Source organism: Branchiostoma floridae, chromosome 2, assembly GCF_000003815.2.
Source record: "Branchiostoma floridae strain S238N-H82 chromosome 2, Bfl_VNyyK, whole genome shotgun sequence".
Taxonomy (NCBI): Eukaryota; Metazoa; Chordata; class Leptocardii; order Amphioxiformes; family Branchiostomatidae; genus Branchiostoma; species Branchiostoma floridae.
Window position 1 is genome coordinate 11,551,248 of NC_049980.1, and position 25,096 is coordinate 11,576,343.

Here is a 25,096-nt window from a genome sequence, read left to right on the forward strand (position 1 = left end):
CTATAAAAATGGCAATCTAAATTTGCAACCGAAACCCAGGGACCTTATATGGTAAACATAATCTGGAGGTTATTACGCACTCAGACATGTTAAGACACTAAGTTAGCAGAATTTAACTGCAAACTGTTATACTAGATATTATCATGTGCACATAATCCACAAAGTGGTATTGAATATAAAAACGGGCAAACATTGAACCTTTCATTTTGTTATTGTCTCATGAGGTCAATGTAGTGAATTACATTCCTTAACTAACTTATATGTATCTTTCGATTGTATTGTCTATCTGGTTTGTATAAATTGCACTACGTTGATAAAGAATAAAAGCACTGTCCCATGTGCGCCTGCACAGATACCCAAAACATGACCCAGGGTTCATTTTGGCAACCGTGATAAACCAATAACATGCAGGAGGGACTCTGCACCCCTTCCCCGCTACACATCTTACAGTCCCCTCATTTCATGCGCGATGAACTGTACAAACATGAACTCTGATCTAGTAGGTTCACCTACAGCAGGAAGTGAACTTTCGGTGAAAGCATTCTTACTTCTGTAACCTTCTCCCTGTTGTCTTATCCACATTCAATAGAAATTTGATAGCCAAACAACTACTTCAGTGTTCTACTAAAGATTTCAACTTCAATTATGTTGAAAGTAGAAGGATTGTTACTTGCAGCGCTGGTGACCTTCTACCCGTGGAAGACTGTTACCTTATCTGACTGTACCGACGCCTACAATATAACAGGTAAGTTCCCGGAAGTTTGGTGGTTTGTCTTAATGTGTCGACTGAACACTGGAGGGGCAAAGTTGTTGTCAAATTTGTTTCAATTAGGATAAAGGCTTACATAATCAGCAACATGACATTAGTGTACTGTGAATGCCTTTCAATGTCTGGTATTCTAAAAACGCATTGTTTGTATACCGGTAGCATTAACGCACTCATTCGCTGAAAACGTGTCTACAGGCCGTGAATGATGCCCTGTCCTTAGGTCACGTTTACATTTGTATAATCCTGACGTACATGTAACTTTATCCAATATGCTTTAATTTCCACAAGTCTTGAAACTCAGAGGGGATACCTGTATTGTTGAATCGAGCCTGTCGATATGGAGGTCGATAAGGAACTGGAACTGTGGCAACTGTGGCAGTCGTGTCAACAACCAGTAGACACTTTCGAACTTCCCTTCCTTCGTCACAGTATAGTCACTAAGCCACCCAATTGAAAAATATGACAAACTTCCCAAATTGGCTTTAACCATACGTATATATATATATATATATATATATATATATATATACCTCTGATTCAAGTCAAGATTGAAATATGGAAGAAACAGGGCTTTAGCGTCAACAATAAAAGACACCTATCACAATGTGCTATCTGATCTTACAAAGATTACTGTATTTCAGATCCAGAGTACGTGGGGTGTTATCAAAACTTCAGTCAGCCAAACACAGACCCTTTTTTGCCTGTTCAAATACCTGGTGTACATGTGGATACCGCCAACGATTGCATCGCCTGTTGTGTGACAGAAAATGTAAGGTATAATTTTGCGGGTATCGAAGCCAAAAGTGAAGACGAATTCCGTTGCACATGCGGAAACAGAAAAGAAAACTTTTACGACGCACTTATACCATTTACAGACTGTACACCATGTCCAGGAAACAATAGCCAGTCATGCGGATTTCAAGGCGTCAGGGTATCTGTATACAGAGGTAAAGTTATCAGGATGTATCTAGATGTTTGTTTAGTTATAGAAATAATATTGATATTATTGCAAATTTAAAGTAAAGATGTAAACTTTATAATACTTCTATATCATATGTTTCATGTCTATCTCTAACTCGCTTGCGTGCTCTCCGTGGCAATAAGAGAATGCTGATTTACATTGGAGCTTATGAATATCATTATGACAGAATAAGTAACATGAAAAAAAGTTATTAGAAACTTACGGTAGGTGACTAAAAATCCATACCTTTAGTTCCCCAGTACACTGACTATTCTACAAAGCCATACGGAACTTCGAATTCAAGCTGTAAGTATAGATGTCACATATTACGTATATAACGTTTAAAGTGCATATACATGTACGTTCTACTGATACTTCTGATTTAATTAGCCTAAGAGTCGCTTCGAATCATGTCAACTGTCAAATGCATTATGTGGACATTGGAAAAGAACTATAAGAGGCAGTGAGGTACAATACATCTTTGTTAAAGTTACGTGAAATAACGGAACGGCAAAGTTTTGTTAGTAAGCCAAGAGACTTTATTATGTTTCAAAAGCTGCAGTGACGACACTTTCACTTGAAACACCTGAATCAACTACAACTACTGCACAACCACCGAGCAGAACAACAGACAGAACGTCACGGCAGCCAACAACGTTAACCCCATCGGTATCACACGTCTATTCAGTTCCGAGTTCTGCATCGTCAGTAGAAACATCTGATTCTACCCCACGACCGACATCTGTATCGACAACATTACAGACAGCAGAAATGGGTGGTACATCAGAAGATAAGACAGGTACCCACAAAAAGAAGCAAGTTAATTCAGGGTTCATAGTTTGCATTGTGTACTCTGGCTGTCAGTCTGTCTGTCTGTTCATCTCTTTCTCTCTCTCTCTCTCTCTCTCTCTCTCTCTCTCTCTCTCTCTCTCTCTCTCTCTCTCTCTCTCTCTCTCTCTCTCTCTCTCTCTCTCTCTCTCTTTCTCTCTCTCTCTCCTCTCTCTCTCTCTCTTTCTCTCTCTCTCTCTTTCTCTCTCTCTCTTTCTTTCTTTCTTTCTCTCTCTCTCTCCGGAGCTCCCTCTCTCTCTCTCTTTCTGTGTGCGCGTCTCTCTCTCTGTTATGATATGATAAACGTTATATGTATCTACAAGGATTGAATTTCTCGGTATCTCACTTACCCTCCAGCCCTCATCGCTGGTTCAGCAGGAGGAGGAGCCGCTGTTCTTCTGGTCATCTGTGCTGTTGTTGCTTTCTGCATTATACGCAAAAGGTAATTATAAGAAAACAATATTTTGCCATCAAAATATACATCTACGCATTATTCTGTAGGCAAACAATGAAGTATACTTGCAATTGTTTCATTGTAAGAGTTAGTCATAATCTAACATTTCGTGTCGTAGTCTTGACCAATTATGAAAAAGTAGTTCTGAAAATGGAAAAGAAAACAACGTTCGATTTATGACTTTGCAATATAACTGATCTAGAACAATGCTTATGTCTCTTGCAAAAATCTAATTCTAAATTTAAGTCAGTTAATAACACTGAGTCACCCCGGGTTCATCACTGATGATTCACTGCCTTTTTCCAGATCGTCAACTATGAAGAAAGAAAACAATCCTACAGCATCGATGAGGATGGATGACGTTGGCACAAATGTAGATTCAACATCGGGTGGGACAAACCCCTCATTCCCACCAAGCAGTGTCCAACTAGACGCTTTGTACGCAAAGCCTGACAAGAAAAAGAAGAAACAACAACAACCGGGTGTCGACGTCAACCCTGATGACCCATCCTACCAGGACGTCATACCCACCGGTGCCCAGCATCAGTACGCTACTGTTCAGGACGACCCCCATCCCTACACCGCGGTCCGTGACGAGCCCAACCTGTATGACTCTATCCAGGATGACCCACAGTACGCCACTGTCCAAAAGGGACGCAAACTCGATCCTAATGTTGAAACAAACCCTCTGTACGGTAAGGGTAGTGTTGACAACACAACATATGATCCAGGTTCACTGTCAAATGACAAGGATAGGGTTCCTAGTGTGTGTGAGATGGTCGATAACGTCATCTATGGATGATTTCTTTGGCTTGAGTTCTTGTGGTGCCAAATAACAAGTCAGTCAAAAGTGGAAATGTACAAAAGTGAACATTCCTAGACATGGCGTAGATCTACCTTGCCACACTACTACATGTTTTTGTATCGTGGCACAAATTTTTGTTGACTTTCTTAGTGCTGATTCTGATTCTCAATTTTAAGTCATGAGCCTTGTAGATGGATAAGGAAACTTGTAATTTCTTACAAATGCACTCAATGTAGAATATTAACACTATATTGTATAGATGTCTTATATTTTGCATTTCGATACTTGGCATAAGAACTACCGAAGATAGAAATAACTGTAAACTATACAAACAATTTGGTTATTTGGGCTATAACTCATGTTACTGATCATTTCAGTGTATTGATATCATCATCACTAGCAGCATCTATTGTTATGATTAGTATCATTGTTTGCATCAGTTTCATTACTATTGTTGTCTATTTATGTTTGCCTATGTTTGTGATGAATATGTTTAATTTCTTTTATGTAACACGCAGGGCTCCACTGAAAAGCAGTGCAAGAGCACTGAGCTTGGACCACCCTGGATAAAGATTACAGAAATAAATAGAAATAAAACAAATAAATTTCCTGCTCTGGTAAAATCAATCTTGACAATAAACTCGATCTTGACAATAGCTAGTACAATACATATTGATACTAGATATTGAGTCCGTTTTATTGTACAACCCTGTACAAACTTTACAGATCATGTGATTTATCCATAAAATAGTTCTGTCGCAAGTACAGAATATCTACAATTAAAGTTAACTCAGAGTCTGAAATGGGCAAACTTTGAGTTAAGTATGATTTATCCCCTTGTTTACAACATCCAGGCACAGGGAAGTGCCACCTGATTGACCTTTCAGTGCGACATTTGTTCACCAAACAGATCAAAACCAGACGTAAACACTTCTGTGGTAATCATTGACGAGACTCGCATAGCTCATGACAAAGTTCAACATGTACGCTGGGTGCCTTCGGAACTGTTAAACTACATCCGGGTCAAGGTTACGATACATACAATGGCGGGCTTTGACTTCAACAAGGAGTATCATTATTATGATAATCATGATACGTTGCGAGTAATTTTCTGCCAGCCTGACTAAAATCGCGCCCCTAGCCGCCGGCCCTACTATTGCCGCCGCCCTCGGGAGGGGTCATTAACCCCAGCCAGCAAGAGATTGTGTAAACACAGGCTAATTTTCTGCAATATTGTACTTTTCTAGAGCAATAATTAGTCAGTAGAAACGGACACGGGTCAGGAAATGATGAACTTCATTGTCTTATACCCCATCAGTAAACTTTTAAACTATGCATTTTTTTTTAAATTTTGACATAATATTCTGTTTTCATGTTCTTAGCCTGTACATTCAGATTATTGAAGTCTTATTTTAAATAAATCAAACAGTTTCAATATACTACGGTCTGAAAATTTGCAATAAAAGTGTGGTATGTTGAAGATGTTTATTGTTATAAGTAACATGACAAAACAGGAAAAAACAGCAAGCCGAACGTCTGTATGAACTGAGACTCACTCTGAGAAACTGTACTACAGTGACCAAAATTCATTTGCTTACAGCCTTGATTTTATAATTTGAATATTATGTAAGAATAAGTATGACAAGAAAGACAATAAAACGCACAAAACGTTTAAAAGTCGTTCTTTATGTCTGTAAATCATTGAGTGATTTTTGAAACCTTTGTTTGCCCATAAAAGTTGCTGATATTTGAAAGTTTCGTCGCGCTGAGGTCGCCAGAGACATTCCACTGGAGCAGTTTTCTGGGGGCTCTGCGGCCTCTTGGTCAATTTTAGGTCACAACAAGAACGCCGTCAAGTAGAAATGGGGTCTAACTAAAATGGAATATTCCTCATCGTTAACGTTCCCTTAGACTCTCCGCTACCTTGACAATGACGTACATTGCATGTACTCTTAGCTGCTTAAGTTACAAAAGAATTTAAGTAAATACCGTGCCATCAATTCTTCTGTGCTCATTTACACAAGTCAGACGTGTCACATGGACAAACACAACTAGACATGTGAAGTGTACAATATATATTTGAAGTAGACTGTACAGGAAAAGAACGCGTATTAAAATCTTGCAACTCTATCCCATCACAAAATGTTTTGTAGTCCACTTTGAAAGGTAGACAATAGCTGTCATTATGCATTGTTCCTACAATATTCATTCCGACGTTTCAGCTGCCAAACGTTTACAACACCGAGTAAAACTCTCAAGTGGAGTGGCCGCTGTATCAATAAAATAGTAAACGCATAATTTCTTTCGCCATGGCTATAGCCCCAACAAGGGCAAAGTGCAAACAAAAACCAATGGTAGCCGATCAGCCCACTCAGGAGACTGCGCCATATTGGAAACAAAGCAAGTTGTGTCCGGTTTTAGTTTCCTTGGCATAAGCTGCAAAGCATGGCGAGGTTGTGACTTAACCAATTTGAAAGATGAGTTTTCTGAAGATCGCACTGGTCCTCTGTGTGGTGATAGAACAGCTGGACAGCACCCTTGCGCAAACAAACGGTAGGTCCTTTTTTTAGGGAAGTTGTTCGTATCCACCTGTGTTTATTAGTTTCCGTGTCGCCAGAATGTCAAATATCTTTATGACGGCATACGGAACACAGCCTAATTTGATTTGTGATATATTATGCGTGTAATATTGTTCCGTTTCCACGAGAAATAACACATGCCTATGCCGTGTTACAATGTCTCGTTATAGTCTTTTTAAATTAAGATATCCAACTATTCCATGGCCACTTCCATAGTGCAGTCGTCATTGCGACCACTTTTACCTTATGCACAGTTCGTGATGGTAGTTTTAGACTCTGAAGAATGTGTCGTGTGAATTGTGGAAATTGAGTGTACCACGGAAGTTGTAACATGCTTGACAGCAATAGGAGAATTTGTGTCTGAAAAAAAACACGATCAGTCCCAGTTAAGATGTAGAGTAGCCTCGGTAAGAGTACAGCATGCTACTTCTCGTCTACGTGTTTAGTTAGATACTCATAATGGAGAGGAAAAACATTATTAACCAGAGTTCGGCGACCTCATACCTCCATGAAAATTTAGAGCTTTCGTAAATTTCATGCAATTGACTAACACATTAACATAATTTATGCATGATGTTCATCATTGACTAACGTACACATGTCACAGTTATAAAATTCCCATTATTAATCATAAAGCGGTTTTGCAATTTTTACATAAATAATGTCAAGATCATAGCATGTCTGAAACAAGAGATAATTGAAAAAACTGCTATGATAGAATATTCTCATTAATTATGCAAATGTACTCCTGTTTTGCATAATTAGCATCTTATCTTGTAAAACATTGTCTAAGGTACCTACATACCAAAAATGATGAAAATCCGTTGTTCCCTTCTTGAGTTATTGTCTTCAGAAGTTTTTGACAAAAATGCCCCTGCTTTCCCAAAACTAGACGCTAGGGGGCCCAAACTTATGTCACTTATTTCTGAGCACAAGAGCTATCTAAGACCCCGTTCACACTCAAAAAAAATGAAGCGGCTTCAACGTCGAAGCCGCTTCAACGGGCAAGCCACTTCAAAAAAATTACGTTCACACTCATTTCAGACAATCCGATTAATCGCACACAATTCCGTACCTGGACTTTTTTACAACTTTTTTACAACATTGTTTGTAGGTTTTCTCAAACCCACTCTTAATAGTCTTATATCATGATCCAGAGAGAAAGCTGTTCAAAGATATGCTTGTTTTTTGTGATTTTGTTTTAGCTTGCTGTGTTTCCTCTCTCTTCGCGTGATAAAAAAAGCTTTGTTTGCTTCCCATTCCACTTGCCTTGACCCTACAGCGATTTTTTTTTCTTTCCAGACATTATCATTGGGCACAAAAATCAGTAACGTGAGCAAACCTGTCAGTGTGGCGTGTGTTCCTGCTCCCGATACCTGGATATATAACCTCCAACAGGGGGCAAATCGGAAATTTGCATAGAATCTATCCCGCGTTGCGTTCACACTCGCGATTTCAGCCAAGCGGCTTGTTCACAAGTGTCTCAAACTACCTCCCAGGGATGGATTGCAAACGAGCCGGATCGGTGAAAATCCTAGCCGCTTGGAGCGTTCACACTCAAGAAAACGATCCGGATCAAGCGGCTTCGACGTTGAAGCCGCTTCATTTTTTTGAGTGTGAACGGGGTCTAACACTCCAAAATCGTGACCATAGCTTGCTCAGAACACGAGATATCAAGCCCGGAAGTTGCGCTGCAGTACCAAGGGAAGCCGCCAGGGGGGCCCAAAATCTAATTATTTTCAGCTTTCATCACACCCTACCAACACACCAAGTATGAAACCAATCCAATTAAGCTGTTGAGTTATCTTGTTTACACACACACAGACAGACACACAGACAAACACAGGGTAAAATATAACCTCCATGACATTTCATGGAGGTAATAATCTAGAAACAACAAGGAAATCTGTATTTCTTCTCAGGTCTACTTTTTATTACGTTAACAACAGAACTGGACAACGTTTTAGTCCTCATTGATATTTCTGTTAACGTAACAAAAACATTTATATCGCAGAAGGTTACACAGAAAACGATGCCATATCTTGAAAGTAAGTAAACACTTTTTTTTCTTTTCAGAGTGCGTCGGTCCTCCTCCATCGTACAGCAACAGCACGTTTGACCGGTGTGTAGCGAACCAGGCGACAGGCGGTTGTAACTGCACTGACCCGGCTGAGACTTGTAGTTTCGGTGACCAACTGTACTACACATGTAACCATGGCATTGGTTTGGACTTTATCATAGTCTGCAACTACAAGGATGCGGTTGGAAACTTCTTTGGATTTATCATCTTGCAAGATTCTAGAGAGAAATTTGAAGCCTGCACGGGTAAGATCGTGTTCTTGAATTCTCATTGTCTCAAGGATGCAGATTGGAGTACAAAATAACTTAAGTTTGCTACTATAGGTTGAAGACTTACCCAAAATTTAGTTTGCTAAAACTGAATCATGTTTTAAAGAATCATGTTTTATGACAATAAAAAGATAAATAAAAGCGCACTACATTGTGCAGTAGATGTTGCAGTTAGCAATGCCTTGTGTTTAAATTCGTCCGTTGTAAGCTATTCTCTGAGCAGTCTTTTCAACTGGTGCACTGATTTTTGTAGAAGTGCTTCTATAGTACCAAAAAAAGAACTTGTAGCAAAGAACTTTCATACATTTCTATATTTCTTTTTTTAACTTATTCATGTCTATAGATATCCATATAAATATATATATATATGTATATGTGTGTGTGTGTGTGTGTGTGTTTGTGTGTGTGTGTGTGTGTGTGTGTTTAGATGCATTGTAAGTAGTTGTTATAGACCTTACGAAAGTCACTGTACTTTTGTTGTGTCAGTAAAGATTTCTATCTCTTTTAACTATTCTTAAGGCTCCCCGGCCCCGGTGCAGTCAACGCCACCACCACTACCCACATTTCCTCCCTCTAACTGCTCAGAGTTCAATGTCGCAACCTGGCCGCCGGAAGGTATACCTATTTTGCTTTTTTTTGTTAAGAGCTCTAGATTATATTTGATACCCATCTAGAGTGATGAATACAGAGTATAGGAAATAGAGAGCATCCGGTTTAACAATTCATTAAGCATTAAAAACTGAAAATTTAGACAAGGTACACCCTTTTATTGAGATTGCGGGTTCGAATCCGGCTGCCGTGCCACAGATCTTGTGCCCTTGGGAAAGGCACTTTACACGACTTTCCCCACTTTACTCAGGTGCAAATGAGTAAGCCGGTGCAAAGACCTAATGAGTAGGCCTTTGCCAGTGGACTAGTCCCCTGCTGTAGTGATTGCGTTGTGTGGTCCAGGGCTAAGGAAACGGAGATGCGCACCGCCCTATGCGCGGGAGGGGTTTAACTTTTAACACCCTTTTATTAGTGAAAGGTAGGAGACTATCATTGGAAACAGCAAGACAAAATGTGTTTTCCCTCCAGGCTGCATCAGGTTTGTTGGAAATGAGACGACGCCTAATGAGACGACAGGTATACTCCAGGTGTACTTCAACACTACCTGGAGGACCGTGTGCTACACGGGTATCTGGACTCAGCTCACCATAGTTGACATCGCATGTAGGATGCTCGGGTTTAACAACCACGGGTCCCCGGCAGTGCAATTGGCAACACGTAAGTCATATTATGACATGTCTTGAAGAGACATTTTTAGAAACAATCGCGTTTTATTCTGCCGTGTGTGTACTCATAGTAGCAATGAAAATGCTTGAAAACTGGTTAGCTGGTGTGTTACGTCGAAGGGCTATTATACCGGCTATATAGATAAAGATACAGATACAGAAAACTCTCTCATGATACATGATATTGTTGCTGTTGCTCTTGAATATCACAAACCTTTATTCACGACCAATGACTTAACAGCTATCGTTTCATTGACCATCTGTCACCTTCTTCAGTGAATGAGGAGTACCTTTAATTTGCACTATACAGCTAGGTCTCACTGTAAACAATGTGATTACAAACATAGTATATTTTTTCACATACATAGATGTTACCAACCGTAAAGTTATGTCACATAGATATGTTGTTAGCAGTTGTTGTTCTTGTTGTTTATCTAGATCAGCTCCCACCGGGCGTCTCAAACGACGCCTGGACCGTCAACATAGAGCACACATGTTCTGGCACGGTGACCAGCCTGTGGGACTGTGACAAGACTTATTCAGAGCCCTGCTGGCTAACATACGCCGTGGGAGGAAGTGGGGAATGCCCTAGCCTTCTCCAAATCTCGTGCGAAGGCGGGGCCCTGTTTCTAATCTTTCTTAATGGCCCTCACCTTGTCCTTTCTACTTATGGTGCAAACACCTATGTCCTTCTTTGTGTCATTTCTTTCTTTATTTCAACAAGGTGTAATAGTTACCCCATGGGCGGGGCGAGGTTTCTGTGTATATCACCAGGCCCGCCCACCGAGGGGTATGCCCGAGGGGAGACTAGAAATCCCCGAGGTGGCGGGCCTGGTGATATACACAGAAAACGAGCCCAGGGCCATGGGGTAACTAACTTAGCCCATGGCATACTTCCCCGAAGCTTTTCTAGTTCATCAGCTTTACAAAATGTTACTTTATTTTGTCCTTAAAGTCCACAATCTTTCTTGTTATTGCTTGAAAAGCTGTGACAGACAGTGTCAGGCTGTAACAACACACGGTCATTAATCTTGTCAAGACCTTCCCGGCCAAGGTACCCGGAGAGACAGAAAGTCTGGTGATATTCCTCTGGGCAATTAGAAGTGAAGAGTGGGATTGGTCAGTTATCACATGACACAATTCTAGTCCCAGAAGATGGGCTCAAAGGTAAGCTAGGGTTGGTCAGAACAGGTCACATGCGTATAGCACCCACACTTTTCAGGCTGATATCACCACAGTTTTCTTGATATCACCACAGTTTTTTCCTCATTTGCATGAAATAGCAGCACACTTTTTTTCGTAGCACCATACTATGTGGATATATCAACAGAAAATGGGGGCTCCTCATTGGCTGAGGGGAAGTAGCCATGGGCTAATTACTGATATCACCGTGCAAGGCTGTTCACATTTAGCCCATGCTTGACATGTTAGTAATGAAATAAGATATTTGATCTGCCAAATTTATTTGCATAGGTTGTAAAGCCAACCTCAAAGCCAACATCTTAACGATTTGTCTGATCATATAATGTTCATATCAACAGCGCAGCACTTGCTCAGCAACACGGACCTTGTATTAGAATATTGGAGATCAACTTTTTGTTGTCATATTGACATGTATATCAAGTTTCCCTTTATTGTGAAAGATATGATAATATACATTTTAAAGAAACTTACAAGAATGGAATCTATCAGCAGCATGACAAGGACAGATAACACATGTACGTGATGGAAAGATTTAATGCTGTTCTATTGTCAATGTGCAGTAAACACGACGTTCCCTGACCTGATGTCCTGTCAGCCGCCCACGACAACCATTCCCAACCCAACCACGTCTGGTCCTGACGTCACAACACACACGGAAGGTAGGTTCACCTACAGATAGTTTGAAGATGGAGAGACAGGGTTAGTTCGCTTGCTCACATTAACCATCAAGCTGTAGAATGTTTCAGGTTTGGATTACAATATCTGAAAAAATCGACAAAACTCTTTAAGGTTAGCAAACACAGATTTAGAATATTTCATGGCCATATTATATAGTCACAACGTAACATGTTGTAATATGTAATGCATGAGATAACGTATTGCCGTAATGATAATTACACTTACAGATAGCCTCACAACTCCGGGACACGAAGCATCACCTACTGCAGGGCTTTCTACAGGTAAATTAGACCTGGTTATATTCATGGTATCAAGAGGTGGTTTTCAAATTACAGCTGAATCAGTAAATATTGATATGGCTATTGTGACTAGTTGTGACTTCTTGTGGCAATTGTAACTAGTTGTAACGACATGCAAATAAAAGCCTGACGTCTTGATATTGAAGTATTTTGATCAGTTTCATTGGGGTCAACCTTTTTAGTGTGTCTTGATTTTTCAGAACAGTGTTTAGTGAGTATGGTTTAAACCACTGATTATACAGATCACAAGGTTTCGATTATCAACTTTATCTAGCCTTGATGAATTTTTAAAATATTGTTTTCGACTACAGGTGAAAAGGTTGGCATTGCTCTCGGGGTGACTGCGTTTGTCTTGGTAGCGATGGTAGCTGGTTACTTTTGTCACAAAAGGTAACTATGTTGTTCATAAACATGCGTCAAAAGAGGTATTCCTTTGTAGAATGATAGCTAACGTCTTTGTTTCACACGTTAATTGACTTTTAAACAGCTATAGTGCAACGGAAAAGGAACATCATGTTGTTGACTTTTCATATTATGTTGCCTACATACTGAGCTACAGAAAAAAACGTTGTCAAGTGGCTCCAGCTACCACACAACCAGAGCAGACAAAGAAACCTGCTGTCGGAGCAACAGATAAACAAGCAAGGGATAACAATCCCACTCAAGATGAACGGGAAATGAGTGACTTTGGGGAAGCTTCAGATGAGTCACACAGCTAAAGATCCATGGAAGTTCCGGAACGACAGCAAACAAAACTGTAAGAGACAGAGACAGTAACCAGGCCAGTCAGTTTGTGAAAGAGCAATCTGTGAACCCTGAAAAAGAGCCAACAAACTTCGACAGCGACTCATCTATCAGCGACCTTTCAGCAAAGGTGACAAGCCATCAGGACAGAGCGCCCCCTGGCGAGACGATACCATCCAGTGAGAGTAGTTACAAGGAGGTATAACGCTACCCTTTACTCTGTAGACTCTGTAGGCAAACTCCAAGCTATATGCATAGGTTTCTCATATATGAAAATAAAGAGATGAATAATATGAAAAAAATGTTATGAACAAGAAACATACCTTTATGATATAAACAATTTTGAAATTCGGAAAGCGATAACTCAGTTAAGAATCAGTCGCCATAAATTGAATATTGAAACAGGCAGATATTACAATGTAGCCCCTGACCAAAGGTTCTGCCCTTTCTGTCCAAAGCATATTGAAGATGAATTTCACTTTTTAATGGAATGTTCTAAATACACTATTTTACGTAATGAGCTATTCACATTTCTAGAATCTATTACAGCAGATTTCAAGAACCTCGATGCTAAAGACAGATTTGTATATATTTTTAGATGCCACAACTCCCATAATGCAAAGATAGGCAAATATATCAAAGACTGCTTTGCTATTAGAAAGAAAAATGAAACTCATGATTAGCCCGACTCGATTGTAACACTATATCAAAGACTTGTATTAGCCCTTCTTGTTATTTTTATTAGGATGTTAAGTCTCATTGTATAGACCTATTTTTTTTTTACTTTAAATTGTGTAATAGTCGTTGCCATACATTGTACCATGTACAAATGTCGTGCAATAAAGTTCATCATGTAAAATGTACTTGAATATTGAGTTCATTTTGTAGTCGTCGTGTCATACTTTGAATTACTTCTGCATATCCTGATACCTGTACAAACTTTGCAGACCTACATGTGATGTATCAATAGAATAGTATAACTGTCGTAAGTACAGAAGAATTATCATAAAAATAGTTGTATTTAGTCTGCGAGTCATGGTGCTTTATTATCCCCCTGTTTTTTGCAATCCAGACTTTGGGAAGTGCCACCTGATTGACGACCTTTCAGTGAGACATTTGTTCAGCAAACAGACATGTACTTACAAGCAGATGTAAACACTTCAACGGTAATCATTGACAAGATTCACCTAGTTCGGAAGTTTTAAACTACATCCGGATCAGAGATACGACACATGAAATGACGGACTTGGTAACTTTTCTATTGCAACATATAAATACATAACGTGATGTTGACACACTCAAGCTCAACACGCTTATCTTAGTGTCGTCATCAGAAACAAACTGGAAGGACAAAAGAGCATTAAAACAAATACAGACAAGCAAAGAATTTTAACAAAAGTAATGTTCAAGTAATAAACCACATTAATAAAATCAAGGATAAGAAAAAAACACATTTCTAAAGAGATGGATTATGAACAGATACGCCAGACCAAGCTGGCAGGTCAGAAATTTAGTTATTCAAAACTTTTTGTTTATTTTATGAATGATAGTACATACTGAAGAAGTTTGGCGTCAGTTGAATGCTGAACATCGAAGCATCAAGTGGCATTATCAGGAAGATTACCCAGATTTATGGCGAATTTTACCAGCTTATGTGGAAAGCTGAGGAGGTTGCTACAGTATTGAGTGTAGTTGGGGCAGTACAAAACTTCAACAAGTATATTTATTATCATATTATTTAGTATCATTATTATCATTATCAATCAATATAATTGCTCGTTGTGAGAGATTTTCTGCGGTATTCGTACTTTTCTTAAACAATCATTAATGTGCAGACACGGAACGTGAATGAGATTAAGTTATCATTACATGTTTGGCTACAAGTCAGGTAATGATGAATTTCGTTTTCTTATATCTGATTAGCGAAGACATCAATGCAAGGGGAATTATAAGTGGGAACCTTCCAAGTATTTTCGCATTTTTGCATCGTGAGATGTTATTCACAATTACAATCATCAAAATGCACTTGGTAACTGTGATGTAGATGATGTAATCAAGATAGATTTCCTTGACAATGAGTGAAAGCGGTGTTACCGAGTATTCTCCATCGTTTCCGTCTCCCGCGACCTTGACAATGAACAGGGCATCACCATGTACTCTTAGTTGCTTAAGTTACTAAAGTACTTCGAAAGAAGAGTAAATACCGAGTCATCCATTTTTGTGGGCTCATTTATACATGTCAAATGCATGAACAATGGTAGACAGTCACAACTAGACATGCGAAGTGGAATGTAAATATTTCAAGTAAACTGTACAGGAAAAGAACGCGTATTAAAACCCAACCCTTATTACAGAGTGTTTTGTAGTCAAATTCAAAGATGCATAATAGGTGTCACTGTGCATTGTTTCTATGATATTCATTTCGACATTTCAGTCAAATCTTTACAACACCAAGTTAAACTCTTGAGCGGAGTGGCTATCGTGTCAACAAAATAACAAATACATAATTTCTTCCGCCAATCTGTGACACTTTAAAAACACGTAAGACACGCACCGCCTTCAAAGAGTCACTGATTGACTAACATTCAATTGACTTACTCATATGTAACTAATGAACCCCGTCAACGATATATTCTTCCACGGTGGCTTTACTATAGGCCCACATGTAAGGGCAAAGAGTATTTTGTAAGGGCAAACAATTCAAGGGTCGTCACAGTGATCAGCACGGGAAACGCCATATTGGAAACGCAGTGAGTGGTGTCCGGTTTTCCGTTCCATGAGCTGCGAAGAATGTCGTCATGCCGTTGTGTTTGTGACTTTTAACCAAACATGATGTTTCTGAAGATTTCGCTGTTTCTCTGTGTGGTGATAGGGCCGCTTAACAGCACCCTTGCTCAAACCAACGGTAGGTCTTTTTGAAGAGGAAGTTTATTTAGTGTAGTAACATATTTTCCGCCTCGCCTAGATAACAAATATATTCTTCGGACCACATCCATTTTTAAATCTGTACATAAAGTAAACAACCGATAAATCTGTTTTGGGACATATGTATGTAATAGTTATCCGTTTCCACCAGAGATAAAAATGCCTATGTTGTGATGCAGTATCCCACTATAGCATAGGCCTTTTAAAATATCCTACCCAACTATGGGCACTTTTGTAGCACAGTCGTCATGCCGTTCCTTAACGTACAGTAAATGAAGGATGTAGGCCTTTGTGAATCGAGAGTTCGACAGAAGCTGCTGTATTGACAGTTTGTCTGAAACAACTCTTGTTATAGATCTGATATTGATTGCTAGATCGATGGGGTGATGCCCCCTGTACACTAGACGACGATCCACTGCGCTCTCACTGCGACTTGAATGTTTTCAACCTTCAGTCATACATAATGAAAAAGTGTGACTGAAAGGAGAACGAAGCCCACAAATGAAAAGCATAAAAAGATTCATTGAGCGATTCGTCAAATTATTGGTCTCAAAGAGAGCCCCGCGAGTCCGCCGTCCAAGTGGAAATAGCATGTGACCTCTCGTCCATTTTGTTTAGCTCGTACTTATAAACATGCATAAGATATTCAGAAAACATTTTTATGACTCTCCTCAGGAAATGTTACAAATACAGCACATATAATGAGGCCTTATCTAAAGATTCTTACTGAAATTCTTTCCTTTGCAGATTGTGTCGGTCCTCCTCCATCATACAACAATAGTATATATCAAGACTGTGTAGCGAATCAGCCGACAGGCGGTTGTAACTGCAATGAAACGGGTAAGACCTGTATCCATGGTGACCAACTGTACTACAAATGTGACCATGGCATAGACTTGGACTTCATCATCACCTGCGACCGTAAAGATTGGGACGCAAACCTGGGATTCGTCAGCTTGCCAGATTCGAAAGACGAATTTGAAGCCTGCACGGGTAAGATTGTGCTCTTGAATTCTCATTGTCTCAAGGATGCAGTTGAAATGCAAAATAGCTTAAGTTTGCTTATGTAGGTCGAAGAGGTGGTTTACGAAAACAAAATCACGTTTACAAAATCATGTTTCAAGCGTAATGCATTGTACTGTAGATGCTGCTGTTAGCAACGCATTTTGTTTAAATTCGTCCTTTTTTAAGCCATTCTCTGAGCAGTCTTCTGAACTGGTTCGTCGGCCCTGGAATATAATACACTCTGACTTTTGTTAAAGTGCGTCTACAGTTACCAAAATATCCCAAATATAGCAGAGAACTTTTATACATATCTCTTTTCACTATCCATAAGGCTCCCCGGCCCCGGTGCAGTCAACGCTACCACCACGAACAACATTTCCTCCCTCTGAGTGCTCCAAGTTTAATGTTACAACCTGGCCACCGGAAGGTATACGACAAGATGTATTTACATTTTTAAAAGAGTCTCCTAACCTGACCTCCCCTACCTTCAACGAATGTATGAAAGTACCTTTTCTGAATTCTCAGTTTTTTTAATGCTTTAATGAATTGTTAAATCTGATACTTTTTTTTATTCCCGATACTCTCCCTATTCTTCACTCTAGATGTATCGAATATAATCCAGATCACTTAAGCTTAGAAAAAAGAACAATCTTCCGCACAGCAACACGAGACGTGTTTTTCATCCAGGCTGCATCAGGCTTATTGGAAATGAGACGATGCCCCACGAGACGACAGGCATACTCCAGGTGTACTACAACAATAAATGGGGAAGCGTGTGTCAAACGGCTACCTGGAATCAACCCACCGTACTCGACATCGCATGTAGGATGCTAGGGTTTAACAGCCGCGGGTCGCCGGCAGTGCAAGTTGCAATACGTAAGTTATGTATCACATCTTTCTAAACAACTGCCTTTTGTTCTGCCATGTGTGCGCAGTAGTAGCAATCAAAATGTTTAAAAACTATCTAACATGATACACGAAATTGTTGTTGAAGTTGGGGTAACATGGCATTGTACACATTTCTTTATTCACAAGAATCACAACTACAGATTTGGCTAACGTCACACTTCTACAAAGGGGCCCGACCGGGCAGTTTGGGGGAACGAATAGTACGATATAAAAGACAGCAAAACTCAGAAGGGATCAGAAATAATTCAACAGCATGCCTTGTGCATATTTATTTGCATAAACTTTAATTTTCGTTTCCGCAAACAGCCCCAGGTAGGAAATGTGACGTAGGTCTTTAACAGCCAGCAACCATCCGTCATCTTCTTCACACTACAGCTAGGTTTCACAGCTAACAATGCGGTTACAAACATAATATATTTTTAACATACGTAGATACTCTTAAAGAAACAAAAGATGGGATAATTCGTTTCCAACCTTAACGTTATGTCACATATACATAGATATGTTGTTGATAGTTGTTGTTCTTGTTGTTTATCTAGATCAACTCCCATCGGGCGTCTCAAACGACGCATGGACCGTCAACATACAGCACAACTGTCCTGATACGGTGACCAGCCTGTGGAACTGTAGCAGGACAGAACCCTGCTGGCTAACATACGCCGTGGGAGGAAGTGGAGCATGCTCTAACCTCATTAAAATCTCGTGCAAAGGCAGAAGCTTGTTTTCTTATCCTCCTTAATGAATCCTTAATGGTTCTCACCTTGTGGGGTCATTTGGAAATAAGACCAATAATTGTTCAAAATGGTCAACATGGTGCAAAACGTCTATGCCCATCACTGTACAGTTTCGTATTCCTTGCAACGATTAATGTGTACGGATATCATCATGCAAGGCTGTTTGGCATGTTGGTAATGAAACAAAATGGTTGATCTGTCAAAATCAAAGCCAACATCTCAACGTTCTGTATGATCATAAACGTCCAAATTAACTGTAGTCTTTTTCAGCAAGAAGGGCCTAGTATTAGAATTATTGAAGGCAATGCTTGATAATCATTTTCGTTGTCAAATCTACACGTCATGTAACGATATGTCAAGTTACCATTTCTTGTGAAATATATGATAATCTACTTGACGTTTTAAGTGTTGAGAATGCATTCTATCAGCAGCATGGCAATGTAAGATATCACCGAGCGTACATGTATATGAAGGAAGCCTTTAATGTTGTTCTCTTGCTAATATACAGTAAACACGACGTTCCCTGACCTGATGTCCTGTCAGCCGCCCGCGACAACCATTCCCAACCCTACCACGTCTGGTCCTGACGTCGCTACAGAAGGTAGGTTTACATGAATATATTTCAAAGATGGAGACACAGGGTTAAGGTGCACTCGCACTGCACTTGCGGCATGCTTGAGTCACTGCGGGGTTCGAAAGATACTTAAGGAATTTCTGAGATAAAGAACGAATTTTCTTACTTTTTGTTTATTATGTCGTCTTCAAATTTTTACATATTACGCAATATCTAAATTATAAAAAAATCGGAGGAAATAACAAAACAGTGACGCCGTGAACGAACCCCGCAGTGACGCAAGCTTGACGCAAGTGCGGTGAGAGTGCAACTTAAGTTCGGTTGCTGACATTAACCATGCGCCTACTGTAGAATTTTTGGGAAATGTTTCGATTATAATATGTACATAATGTTTAAAATATATTCGGCAATAATATTCAGAGGATTTGCAAACACACCATGATATGTCAAATACGCCAAATTAAATAGTCACAAGGTAACATGTTGCGATATGTAATGCTTGTCGTTTTTTTCGTAAATTGCACTTTCAGATAGCCTCACGGACAAAACTCCTACAGCGTCGGGACACGAGTCGTCATCTGGGTTTTCTACAGGTAATCAGACAGGTTTATTCACGGTATTAGGGACGGTTTTCAACTAACAGCTGAACCAGCATACTCGTATTTGTATAGTTGTTTTCGCGTGGCATCTGTGATTAGCTGTAACGGCATGCAAATAAAGGTCTGACGTTTGACATTGAAGAACTTTGATCAGTCCTTGTTTCATTGACATTCTGGTGTTTCTTGGATTATCAGAAGTACATTTTGTGTGTATAATGTAAATCACGTCTTACACAGATCACGTTGTTTGCGCTGTCAACTTTATCTTCTTGAATTGTTGAATTCGGATACAGGTGGAATCGTTGCTATCGTTGTCGGGGCGATTGCGGGTGTCGTCCTGCTAGCACTTGTAGCTAGCAAGCTTTGTTGCAAAAGGTATGTTGATCATAAACATACGTCAAGAGAGATAGTCCATTGTTGAAGAATACTTAACTATGGTTTTAAATTTGTATTTCACACATAATTGGCTAACACGTTTAGACAGCTATTTACAACGTTTCTGTAAATAGGAGGGAAAATAACTACACGTCTTTCGTGGTTGACTATTGATATTTGTTGACTAAATACAGAAACAACCGTAACAACCGTCGAAGGGGAAACGCTGCAGCTCATAATTCACAAAGGCGGGCACAACCACCACCTGTCGGAGAAACAAATGAACAATCAAGTGACAACAACCCCACTTCAGGTGAACCGGCACAGCTGCAGGAAATGAGACAAGTCGGAGAGGCTTCCGATGAGAGACTCAGCATTGAAGTGAAGGATGGAACGTCAGGAACGGCAGCAAACCAAACGTCAACAGATCCAGATTGTAGCCAGCCTACCGGCGAACCATCAGCATCAGAACCATCAGGTCAAACGGACAGCCCCAAACGTCCTGGCAGCGCTATGACACCGATCGACTCATAGTAGTTGAAATCTTTACCCAAACGCTTCATTCAGACATTCTATGGACTGAGCAGACAAAATCTTAGCATAGATGGATTCAACAGAAGTAGGCGGAAACAACATTCAGACCACAGAAGAGACCAGACACAGACACTGACCATCATCCAACAGTAACTAAATCAATCAAATATTGACAAACAGTAAAATAGCAGAACATCATATGACGATGAACAGAAGAGAGAGTAGTTTGTGTGCACCAATTACGTTTAGCATCTGTCATGCGCTCAGAATATATCGTATGCAAATCTTTAAATCATATCCATACTTGAGTAACTGGTTTTGGCGTCTTTTTTAGCAATGTTTTATATTGAAGATACAATAACAAAGCAGTGCTGGTTTACCTATCTGTTGAGGTCACAGTCCACACATGGTTGGACTGCAACCTACACCCACACTGCAAGTATGAACATTTGAAGCAAACCAAACATTTCATTATTTGAATGTATAACCGTCTTACGGTGTAATACAAAAGCTTCATAGGCACGCGGCGCGGAAGCAGCTTTACTACGCTGAACGAAATGTCACACAGAACTTTTACACATGTCGCTGAAAGCTACTCGTAAGTGTTCTTTAACGCTATCCAGCAAAGATGCCCCAACTTTTCTACGGATTCCATTTCTAACACGCTTATAGCATAGCAAGTGTGGTTTACTTACAAGTGTTACATTGATATAATGCTCTATTTTACCTTTTTGTGAACTTTAATGTGCAAGAAAATACGAAATATTTGTGTCAGTTCTCATCTTTGTATAGTTTGTGTCAGCGAAGTTGCGACCACCGGCATGTCGTCGTAGGTCCATGATAGCACATTACTGTATTCGTACGTACATACTTGATCGCATATATCGTGATGGACTGTGGCCAAGTTCTTGCTGCGTCGTTAGTATATCTAATAATAGTTTAATCTCAAAGCAGATCTTCAGAGACAAAATCGTGACGGTTTCTGACTGGACGCGAGTCAGGCCTAGATCTGACCGCTATACCCCTTATGGCCGTATGTCAACAAAAAGGAACAAAATAGAAGAAGGTCTCAATCGTCCCAGCCAACATCTGCTTGGAGAGCATAAATATTGGAGGTGTCCGCAGATATATCTGAATGGCCTAGCAGTCAGATCTTGGGGTCCAGAAACGGTACGAAAGTCTACTTGGAGATTGATTTGCAACAGCCCACGACCCTTGTCAATTAAGTTATTTTGTTTTGAAAGGCGTACGTGTGTGTCAGCAGAAAGTGGTGCATGTTCGTATATTAACTAGACAAGTCAATAATAGCCGCTGTCAGGGCACGGGTTCAACCGAAGGGCAGCGGGAGAAATGGGGCACAAAATACTGATGGCAAATATAGAAAAGTACTGATTCAGCAGTATGCAGCACTGATTAGTACCGTCGGGACTGTGTGCACCGTTCCCTGGGTGCTTCCAACAAAAGTAGGGAGGGTATAAATGGGGCGTTGGAAATTGTGTCATTTCTGTACTTTTTGAGATGAAATCTTGCCATTTTGATGTCCATGGGTATAGACCATACATGAAGCATTATACCACAACACAAAGGCCTTTCTTTACACGTCAATATTTGTCAAGCCATGAGGAAGTAAAACTCCTTTAGTGGTAAGACAAATGGTATACGAACCAAACATTTGCTCTTTATCAGAGGTATTGTGCAATCAGTTAACAGGTACGTTACAAGGTACAATGTCGGTTAACTTGGTAACCACTAACGTAGAAAACTATTCAGGAACATTTTTCACAAATGGTGTTGTTGGATAGGCAGCGACCTTGGTGGGTCGTACAGACAGATAAAAGTGTATAAGTCGTCAATCTTACAGTTCCTCCTAATCCGACCCGAATGTTAACACTGACTTCAAGTTATTCTTACTTGCTACTCCTGACATCACTAAAAGTGGACTCTTGATGACCTACATGTAGAATGAAGGTCAGCCACCAATCAAAGAAAGCTGTAGGCATCCTGGAGGACAAACCAAACCAGACATCAAATATTCATCAACCAGCAACAACTGTCAATCGTTTGGATTGATTTTCTTTTTCTAGAAAGGAGAACAACGATGTTTTAACCGTCACTCTTATTCTCAGTCATGTGGTAGTTAGCTTGGCAGACATTGTATCTGAGCACCTTAGCAATGCAAAGTCTTTACAACAATAACGCGAATATACATAGCATGTTTGGTATTTAGTCAATGCCAGCTCATACAGTGAAAGCGCGTACACAATAAAGAAACCTCCATCCTTCAATGTAACTAGGCAAGTAACAAAGCCACAAACAGAACCAGGAAACGACTAAATGTTGTTGACTTCGTAAAGATCAGAAAGTGTCTGACTTCCATATCCTAAACAAGGGACAAAGATGAGGCTTCTGAACACCGCACTGTTTGTCTGCGTGGTGGTGGGACAGGTAGCAAGTACTGTTGCTGTAAACAACGGTATGTTTGTCTTTCAAAAGAAGTTTGTGTGGTTGACATGTTTGACAAACGTTTGGTACTTGTTTTAACGATGGCAATGTGTCACATTTTAAAGGCTCTCACCATACATAGCTGACCATGGCCCCCTGACCTTCTCCAGAACATAGTCGTGAGGCAGGTATTTGCGTCGGGGAAGTCGTATCATTCTTAGATATGATAATAGGAACAAACTGAAGCTAGAATAGGATGAATTCTAGGCTAATTTTAATCCAGTGCCGACCTTGGGATTAGAGAATGGTTTGGGACAAAGTCACAAGAAGGTCCTATGTGACAGGCTTTACGCAAGCAAGGAATAACTGCTTGGAAACTGTCCAAAACCATATCCAGTTGTTTGAGTAACTGCTTTTGGCGTATCTTATTACCTGAACGTCTAACCTTCATCGACGTAACTGTTTGTATAGCTAGTGACATCTAGTAATACTACGTCACAACATTCGTTGTATGTGGATGACCTTAGGGTACCTTAATTGTACACTATTTTGCCGGTTTTCCTTTTTAGATTGCACCGGTCCTCCCCCTCAGTACAACAATAGCGCGTTCGATCACTGTACCGAGCAGAGGCCAGGCGGGTGTAACTGCACAGCGGCGAACCAGACGTGCTTGTTTGGTGACCGGCTATTTTACAACTGTAGCCATGACACAGAGTTGGACTTTCTTATCGTCTGCAACTATAAAGACGCCCAGGGTAACCGCTACGGATGGGTTGTGGACAATGTTACAGAGAAGTTTGAAAACTGCACAGGTACCATTGCACTTCTGTGTCAATCTTGCAATCTTCATTCTTTCTTAGAGTTATTTTTTCCTTATTTTAATATCATGAGTTTACTTGTATTTTCAAAGGTAACAAGAACACACATTTGCCAATTCTTCTCAGTTTTGGTTACGTTAAGTTAATTCTTTAAACATAAGAAAACAGAATATCTGAAAATCTCTGTATATAGCCCCCTTCGGTAAAGGTGGTGTCTCACTGCACTTGCGTCGCACTTGCACTCAGTATGTTCACTGCGTAACTGTTGTGTTACTTTCTTCGATTTTTATTTATAATTTAGATATTGCGTTATACGTCAAAGTATGACTTAGAAGAAAACAAAACACACAAGATGTAATAGAATTCATTCTATATCTCTGAAATTCGTTGAGTATCTTTCGAACCCACAGTGACGCAAGTGCAGTGAGATAATACCTTAACTAAAGATCATTGTAAACTTCTAATCGATATCAATCCCACAAACTCGGCTATGGATTAACAGTCTTGTCTGAAAATCTGATATCGATTTTATTGATAAATTTTCAAGGTTCCGAGGCGCCAGTGCAAGAAACAACAAAGCCACGACCAACAGCATCTCCTTTTTTAGGCAAGTTAATGCGCTAATCTACATGCGTTAAGCGTTCTTTGAATTTGTCGTCGTCACTTTCATTGCATCTCTCTGTTTTGAATCATATTTTAGATGACATATAGAGAATAGCAAGTGTAATATGGCGTAGGTAAAAGGTGGGAAAGGTTTCGCCTTCCAATACCGTGCCCCTTGGGCCATAAAAAGTCTACCAATACCTTCTATCTGTTCCTTGTATGTGATGCTAATAAAACAAGCTACTGAATTTGGGTGCAGTGCCGCAATATCCTTGCCTGTCTGAAAGCAAATAAAACATGGCGTTAACATGAACGAATAGCAAAACGAGATTACACAATGTGCCCCCCCCCCCCTCCAGGTTGTATCAGGCTTGTTGAAAGTCAGACAACGCCAAACGAGACTACAGGCATACTCCAGATGTACAATGATACCTGGGGTAGCGTGTGTTACACAGCTGCATGGAATAGACCCACTCTGGCCAACATTACATGCAAGATGCTTGGATTTAGCAGTTCATTTGGCCTTGGGCAAATGCAATTGCCAATACGTAAGTATAAAAGACCTGTTTCTTGCAGATCACTTCAGTGTCACTGACGAAGGATAGTGGATTCTATCCGAAACGTCTGACCGTTTC

The 25,096-nt window shown here is 40.0% G+C and overlaps 5 protein-coding genes across 5 annotated transcripts; all 5 read left to right on the plus strand.

Annotated features, from left to right (window-relative positions):
- The first annotated feature begins 521 nt into the window (after nucleotides 1-521).
- LOC118404034 lies at nucleotides 522-2,452 on the plus strand. Its single transcript, XM_035802965.1, has 5 exons — nucleotides 522-745; nucleotides 1,411-1,716; nucleotides 1,983-2,036; nucleotides 2,293-2,386; nucleotides 2,419-2,452. The coding sequence occupies exons 1-5, from the start codon at nucleotides 646-648 to the stop codon at nucleotides 2,450-2,452; spliced, it is 588 nt and encodes a 195-aa protein (XP_035658858.1). The 5' UTR covers nucleotides 522-645.
- Nucleotides 2,409-4,186, plus strand: LOC118410000. Its single transcript, XM_035811445.1, has 3 exons — nucleotides 2,409-2,529; nucleotides 2,916-3,000; nucleotides 3,319-4,186. Exons 1-3 carry the CDS (start codon nucleotides 2,502-2,504, stop codon nucleotides 3,812-3,814), a joined length of 609 nt encoding a protein of 202 aa, XP_035667338.1. The 5' UTR covers nucleotides 2,409-2,501; the 3' UTR covers nucleotides 3,815-4,186.
- Nucleotides 4,187-6,183: 1,997 nt separating this feature from the next.
- On the plus strand, nucleotides 6,184-9,443 carry LOC118410430. Its single transcript, XM_035812151.1, has 3 exons — nucleotides 6,184-6,370; nucleotides 8,473-8,721; nucleotides 9,265-9,443. Exons 1-3 carry the CDS (start codon nucleotides 6,295-6,297, stop codon nucleotides 9,417-9,419), a joined length of 480 nt encoding a protein of 159 aa, XP_035668044.1. The 5' UTR covers nucleotides 6,184-6,294; the 3' UTR covers nucleotides 9,420-9,443.
- Nucleotides 9,444-17,567: 8,124 nt separating this feature from the next.
- Nucleotides 17,568-21,365, plus strand: LOC118410268. Its single transcript, XM_035811826.1, has 6 exons — nucleotides 17,568-17,749; nucleotides 18,322-18,492; nucleotides 19,025-19,117; nucleotides 19,621-19,683; nucleotides 19,983-20,064; nucleotides 20,259-21,365. The coding sequence occupies exons 1-6, from the start codon at nucleotides 17,590-17,592 to the stop codon at nucleotides 20,596-20,598; spliced, it is 909 nt and encodes a 302-aa protein (XP_035667719.1). The 5' UTR covers nucleotides 17,568-17,589; the 3' UTR covers nucleotides 20,599-21,365.
- Nucleotides 21,366-22,763: 1,398 nt separating this feature from the next.
- Nucleotides 22,764-24,482, plus strand: LOC118404049. Its single transcript, XM_035803005.1, has 3 exons — nucleotides 22,764-23,071; nucleotides 23,610-23,852; nucleotides 24,406-24,482. The coding sequence occupies exons 1-3, from the start codon at nucleotides 22,996-22,998 to the stop codon at nucleotides 24,480-24,482; spliced, it is 396 nt and encodes a 131-aa protein (XP_035658898.1). The 5' UTR covers nucleotides 22,764-22,995.
- Nucleotides 24,483-25,096: the final 614 nt, after the last annotated feature.

Coding starts and splice junctions, on each gene's coding strand:
- LOC118404034 (XM_035802965.1), top strand. CDS start 646: ATGTTGAAAGTAGAAGGATTGTTACTTGCAGCGCTGGTGACCTTCTAC. Junction 746..1,410: donor CGACGCCTACAATATAACAG/GTAAGTTCCCGG, acceptor ACTGTATTTCAG/ATCCAGAGTACGTGGGGTGT. Junction 2,037..2,292: donor CGGAACTTCGAATTCAAGCT/GTAAGTATAGAT, acceptor CAAAAGCTGCAG/TGACGACACTTTCACTTGAA.
- LOC118410000 (XM_035811445.1), top strand. CDS start 2,502: ATGGGTGGTACATCAGAAGATAAGACAG. Junction 2,530..2,915: donor TACATCAGAAGATAAGACAG/GTACCCACAAAA, acceptor CTTACCCTCCAG/CCCTCATCGCTGGTTCAGCA. Junction 3,001..3,318: donor TTCTGCATTATACGCAAAAG/GTAATTATAAGA, acceptor GCCTTTTTCCAG/ATCGTCAACTATGAAGAAAG.
- LOC118410430 (XM_035812151.1), top strand. CDS start 6,295: ATGAGTTTTCTGAAGATCGCACTGGTCCTCTGTGTGGTGATAGAACAG. Junction 6,371..8,472: donor CACCCTTGCGCAAACAAACG/GTAGGTCCTTTT, acceptor TTTTCTTTTCAG/AGTGCGTCGGTCCTCCTCCA. Junction 8,722..9,264: donor GAAATTTGAAGCCTGCACGG/GTAAGATCGTGT, acceptor ACTATTCTTAAG/GCTCCCCGGCCCCGGTGCAG.
- LOC118410268 (XM_035811826.1), top strand. CDS start 17,590: ATGCCCCACGAGACGACAGGCATACTCCAGGTGTACTACAACAATAAA. Junction 17,750..18,321: donor GGCAGTGCAAGTTGCAATAC/GTAAGTTATGTA, acceptor TTGTTTATCTAG/ATCAACTCCCATCGGGCGTC. Junction 18,493..19,024: donor CATTAAAATCTCGTGCAAAG/GCAGAAGCTTGT, acceptor GCTAATATACAG/TAAACACGACGTTCCCTGAC.
- LOC118404049 (XM_035803005.1), top strand. CDS start 22,996: ATGAGGCTTCTGAACACCGCACTGTTTGTCTGCGTGGTGGTGGGACAG. Junction 23,072..23,609: donor TACTGTTGCTGTAAACAACG/GTATGTTTGTCT, acceptor TTTCCTTTTTAG/ATTGCACCGGTCCTCCCCCT. Junction 23,853..24,405: donor GAAGTTTGAAAACTGCACAG/GTACCATTGCAC, acceptor TAAATTTTCAAG/GTTCCGAGGCGCCAGTGCAA.